This window comes from Gopherus flavomarginatus, chromosome 1, assembly GCF_025201925.1.
Source record: "Gopherus flavomarginatus isolate rGopFla2 chromosome 1, rGopFla2.mat.asm, whole genome shotgun sequence".
NCBI classification, from domain to species: domain Eukaryota; kingdom Metazoa; phylum Chordata; order Testudines; family Testudinidae; genus Gopherus; species Gopherus flavomarginatus.
In genome coordinates, this window is record NC_066617.1 from 243,086,943 (window position 1) to 243,092,942 (window position 6,000).

The 6,000-nt window shown below is 51.1% G+C and overlaps 1 protein-coding gene across 2 annotated transcripts in view; it reads right to left on the minus strand.

Annotated features, from left to right (window-relative positions):
- LOC127039448 (CD99 antigen-like) overlaps window positions 1–5,768 on the minus strand; it is a 37,983-nt gene extending 32,215 nt beyond the window's left edge. The window contains exon 1 of one of the 2 annotated variants that reach the window (XM_050933209.1): window positions 5,373–5,768. In XM_050933209.1, the coding sequence (XP_050789166.1) occupies window positions 5,373–5,433 (61 nt within the window). In that variant the 5' untranslated portion in view covers window positions 5,434–5,768. The remainder of the gene's footprint in view (window positions 1–5,372) is intronic. The other variant, XM_050933218.1, reaches the window with a different exon arrangement.
- Window positions 5,769–6,000: the final 232 nt, after the last annotated feature.

Sequence of the window (6,000 nt, forward strand, 5' to 3'; positions counted from 1 at the left end):
ACACCTTCAGCTGGCACCTTTGCAGAGGAGGGGCCCAGGCCATCAGTTGCTAGGAGACAGAAGGTCAGGCATTTAGGTGCACTGGCCCTTTGCTCTGCCAGATACTTAAGAACTGCCATGGGGACACTGAGGCACCAACACAGTATTCAGAGCAAACATTAAGAACATTCCTAGTTCGTCATACTGTGTGGTCGCCCTAACCCCATCTGACATGCCAAAGTAGTAACAGCAAACATTAATATCTAGAAATTGTTTCTTACTGTGCAGTGAAGAGCTGAGGAGTGTTCAACTGTTGCCAAGCTACACAGTCATGACTTCAAAGAACTTCTGCACTGCTGCAATGAAGTCATTTTGATTTAGCATGCACAGTTGTCTTTTTATGTAAATTATCAGTCTAAAAAGTAAAAGCCTTCAGAGTCTGAGTCACAGAACTGAACTCTTTTCAGTGACAGAGGTAAAGAATAGCCTGCTGCACATTTTCAGCTTCATAGTACAGTATGTGTGGCTCTATAAAATGATACCCCCACCAGAAATTGGCAAATAGCAACAGTATCCAAAGGAAATGCAATCATTAACTGCTCATTTAACTTGGAACTACATTTTCAGAATGATGCATGGGGGAATTTGATCCACATGCTATCAACATTAAAATGCATAATTTAACTGTATTTTGACCATTTTTTTCGAAGTTTGAATTTAAACCAACTAAAGAAGTAAACAGTTGAGGCCAGGGCAGTTAAAATCACAATTACATTCTTCCTATTTTATAGTCTTAAAGTGATGAAGTTGTTGTTTTGTATTTATTCCTTAAATTTTCTAATTGTTAGTAAAATTTCAGCTACGACAAAGATTTTTTTCTGCTATGAAGTTCCACACTTTGAAAATCTCACTTGCATGCGATCTTAACTTTAGGCTCTTATTTTAAAACAATTTTGGCCTGTGTTTATAACATCATTAACACTGAAGCAATTTTGCTTTGGAATGACAAATATTTTATGCCATTTAGAGTGACTTTTAATAAAAAAATACAGTGCTAGCCCTGATGCTGCAAACTCTCATGCTTAACTTTAAGAACAGGAGTAGTCCCCACTGAAGTTAATGGGACTGTTTGTGTGAGTAAAAGTTACACAATTGCTTAAGTGTTTGCAGGATCAGAACCTTACACTTACAGAACTGCTACTGACAAAGTAGTGAAAATTCAAATAAGATACCCTACAGACAGTGGCATTTTAAAAACCATTTCAAAATTTAGAATATATTTTAGCCTAATGTTGTAAGAGCACAAGTTTTCAAATTAGTTTTGCAAAACCTCCACCTGATTTAGACTGATGATATTTTAAAATCAAATGATTTAGATAACTGATGTAAATTGCTTTATTTAAAGTAGCTTCGCGCTGGTTAAAACTGAAGCTTTCTTCATACCATGCATGAATGCATACAAGTATTGTTTGGAGAAAAAAAAAGATCTTATTTGTGTCTTTTATGCATTTGGTTGGGATAATGCACTCACATTATGAACTGTAACCCCAGGCACAACAAGCTGAGTTAAGGTTACTGATCATGTCAGAACAATTTACTTCCTTGCAAAGGTTTCTCAAACACTTAACATCCCTCTCTCTCTCTATGACATGGGTGGGCAACTTGAGCCTGAGAAGGAGCCAGAATTTACCAGTGTACATTGCCAAAGAGCCACAGCAATAGGTCAGCACCCCCCACTGGCTCCCCTACTCCTGCTCCCAATGCCTCCCACCCACTGGCAGCACTGCCAATCAGCACCTCCCCCATCCCTCCCAATCAGCTGTTTTGTGGCATGCAGGAGGCTCTGGGGGGATGGGGGAGAAGCGAGAGTATTTCAGGCTCAGAGGAGGGGGCAGGAAGGGGTGGAGTGGAAGCAGAGCCAGGGACTGAGCAGTGAGCCCCCTCAACACACTGGAAAGTTGGCACCTGTAGCTCCAGCCCTAGAGTCAGTACCTATACAAGGAGCCGCATATTAAACTTCTCAAAAGCCGCATGTGGCTCCAAAGCCACAGGTTGGCCACCCCTGTTCTACAGCATGTCCTCTGGAGCTCTGAGGCAACAAGTGATTCTAAACTAACAGTTTTGCTAAATATTTGACAGGAAAAATATATGACTATGTAGCATCAACTAGCCTTCTTTGGTGTGGCTAAAATAATACCATACTTGCAAGAAGTAATTAAGTGACACACTGTGCAAAGTAAGTGACAATTTGTATCACATATCCTTGTATCACATCAGGCCTTAGCCCATAGAGCAGGCCAGCACAACTGTAAAGCGGTGAGGGCCACATTACTCCAAAGAAAACAGCTGAGGGCCGAAACCCCCCGGCCCCATGGAAACAACCCCTCTCAGGACCTCCCACCCCGGGGAAACACCCCGCCCCAGCACCGCCCAGCCCTGCAGAAACAAACCCTCCTTCCCCAGCGCTGCCCCACCAAAACAGCTATGGGCCAAAAAGGAAGGTTGGGGGTAGGGAGGTGATACTTCATTTTAAATCAACCAGGGGCTCCCAGCTGAAGAGGTGGCTGGGAGCCCTCAGGGGCAAATTAAAGGGCCCGGGGCTCTGTCGGCTGGGGGAACCCGGAGCTTTGCGGGGCTGGGCCAGGGATTTAAAGGGCCCAGAGCTCCTGCAGCTGAGGGGAGCCCAAGCTCTTTAAATCTCAGCCCCAACCCATCCGCTGGTGCTGCGGCTGGGATTCAAAGGGCTCTGGGCTGCCTGCAGCCGCGGGGAGCCCTGAGCCCTAGGAATCCCAGCTGCGGCTGAGATTTAAAGAGCTCTGGGCTCCACGCCACTGCGGGCAGCCCAGAGCCTTTTGAATCCTGGCCGTGGCTAGGATTTAAAGAGCTCTGGGCTCCCCGCGGCTGCGAGCAGCCCAGAGCCCTATGAATCCTGGCCACGGCTGAGATTTAAAGAGCTCTGGGCTCCCCACCACTGCGGGCAGCCCAGAGCCTTTTGAATCCCGGTAGCGGCTCGTATTTGAAGGGCTCTGGGCTCCCCGCGGCTGTGGGCAGCCCAGAGCCCTATGAATCCCGGCCGCGGTTAAGATTTAAAGAGCTCTGGGCTCCCCACTGCTGCAGGCAGCCCAGTGCCCTTTGATTCCTGGCCGTGGTTGGGATTTAAAGAGCTCCGGGCTCCCCACTGCTGCGGGCAGCCCAGAGCCCTTTCAATTCTGGCCGCGGCTGAGATTTAAAGAGCTCCGGGCTCTCCGCTGCTGCGGGCAGCCCAGAGTCCTATGAATCCTGGCCACGGCTGGGATTTAAAGGGCTCTGGGCTCCCCACCGCTGCGGGCAGCCCAGAGCCCTTTGATTCCCCGCCACGGGCGGCACAGCGAGCCTCCGCGGGCCGCATGCGGCCCGCACGTTGTGCAGGCCTGCCATAGAGCTTACATAAGTTCTTATTGGATAAAGTAGTTTTAGCTATTGTAGCTGCACTTCTCCAAATAATGCATCAGAAGCCCAGCATTCAACCTATTGTTTTAAAATAAATATTCTGTGCAAAAAAAAATGGCCAAAAGTTTCAAGGTTAAAAAAAGTCTGCTCATAAGAATATTAAAATCAAAGGGAAATTATCAGCAACTTTTTTTTTGTTTACCTTGAAGTTTCCCCGGTTTGCTCTCGCGTTCCCCGAACCCGAGCAAGCAGGTCTCCTTCCCTGCGGTTTGCAGAGTGGTTCGCGGAACGCGAGAGCAAACCGCGGCGAAGCTGGTCTCCTTCCCCGGTTTGCTCTCGCGTTCCCCGAACCCGAGCAAGCAGGTCTCCTTCCCTGCGGTTTGCAGGGTGGTTCGCGGAACGCGAGAGCAAACCGCGGCGAAGCTGGTCTCCTTCCCCGGTTTGCTCTCGCGTTCCCCGAAACCCCTTGAAGCCGCCCAACAGCGCTGCAGTGTGGCCACATCTAACACCACTTGCAGCGCTGGTTGCTGTAAGTGTGGCCACTCTGCAGCGCTGGCCCTATACAGCTGTACTAATACAGCTGTAACAACCAGCGCTGCAAAATTTTAGATGTAGACATGGCCTGGGTAACTGTTGCTCTGATTTAAAGTAACTCCTCTTTCTGTCCTAAACAGGAAGCTGTTTTAGAGCTCTGACTGTGCCAAAACTTTCCGTGGCATTCAAGAAAAGCTGCCTCCTCTTATGCACAAATTAATGAAAACACATCAACTAATTAGGTACATACAATTTATGAAGTGAGAGGTGAGAAAAATAAACATTTTTATACAGTACACTTTTTTTTTAAAAGGACAACATTACCTCCTCTGTAAGTGACCCCATTACCCTTTCTGTATCTACGGTTTAACGGCAAATGTGAGGAGGACTACTCTGTGCAGATCTAGTGGGAGAATGAGATGCACTTCAGGCATCCCACCTTCCCTGAAAGATGTCAGCTAGATACTCCAGCAGGAAGACAGCTAAGGATTCCCCAGCCTTACAAGTATGTAGCATTTCTCCTCCCCAGGCTACCAATACACGAAGAGACAACTCCCAGATCCTTTCAGTTCTCCCAAACCAGACAACGAGCAGGCCAACCGGCCCAACATAATATACTTGGCTTATTTCCATGTGCCAACCCCGTAGTAAATCCTCCCCATCACCCTCTGCCTCATTTCCAGTAGCGCCACGTTCAGTGCCCACGGTTAAGGCGATTTCCCCGCAGTCACTGCAAATCCAGTTCTCCCAGAGATTAAATTCCACCGCAAAAACAAACAAACAAACAAAACCGAGTTGCGAACTAAAACGGGGCACGCCCCCGATCGCACAAAAGGAAGTTTTTCCAATCCGGCTGCCTCCTCCGAGGGCTTCTCAGGTGGGTGGCTGTCACTGGGGGAGCAGAGGCAGAGCACCAGGCTCATCCCACCTAGGGAGGCAGCGCCGCGGTCGGAGTGGTGGACCAGCCATTTATGGACCCAGGGCGCACACCCACGCCCGGGGCTCAGCCCGCAGCTCCGCTCTTTGCTCGCTCTCTCCTAGCCGCGGCCAGCCCGTGCAAACAGCGAGAGGGGTCCCGGCACGGGCCGCCCCCCTGGGCAAGCACCTCCGTATCGACAAAGGGAAGCTCCGGGCACTGTCCAGTCTGCGCTACAACCCCGCCCTGAGAGCCACACAGCCATGCGGATCTCCCGCCTGGGCGCCCCACCATCCTCCGTCCCCCGTCCAGCCGCTCCTTTGTTCAGGCTATGCTGGCAGCGGGCCACAGCTCCCAGCCTCCACCCCAGGTGGCAAGAGGGAGGGAGGGCTTCGTAGGGGAGCGCAGCCCCACAGGAAACCCCCCGCCACAGATCCCCGTCGGCGCAAGGGGAAAGAGGGGCGAGTTGCACTGCAGCGACCCTCTTCCCCCAGCATCTGCTCCACCTTCTTACCTCTCACGTGGAGCAGAAGAAAAGCCAGAGACACTAGGAGGGCGAGTCTCCCCCGCTGCATGATCCGCTGCTGCCGCTCCGGAGACTAAGGTGCAAACTTTCCCCACAGGTTTCCCACCCAACACACACACTCTTCTAACTTGCTTTCCAACAAGCCACTAACTCCAGACTCCTGCCAGGAGCGGGTCACGGGTGCGCCACAGGCAGCAGCCACAGCCCTCCAGGCACTCGGGATCCTGCTGCACAACCAGCAATTCCAGCGCGAGCCCCGCAGCCACAAAAGGGGATGTAGCTGTCCCCTCTCTCCAAGAATCCTGCCTACCAGAGGCAGGCAGCCAATCCGCAGGGAGAGATGGCCCCAGGCAGCCAATGAGACGAACGGGCAGCCAATCCCCCCCTCCCGGCCTCGAGACAGTGCATCTCTGCCAGGGTATGCCACGCCTTAGGTCACGGGAGACTAGCGGGTGGGGTGCGGTGCAGCGGGGCTCGCCCTGCAGATAGGGAGAGGCTGTCCCCGAGCTGCGGAAAATAGCGTGAGAGTGCAGCAGCTGGCACGTTAGGCTGCTAACGGGCACAGGGAGGGTTTGCAGTGGGAGGGCAGGAAGGTTGTCAGAATGCAGATCTGAGC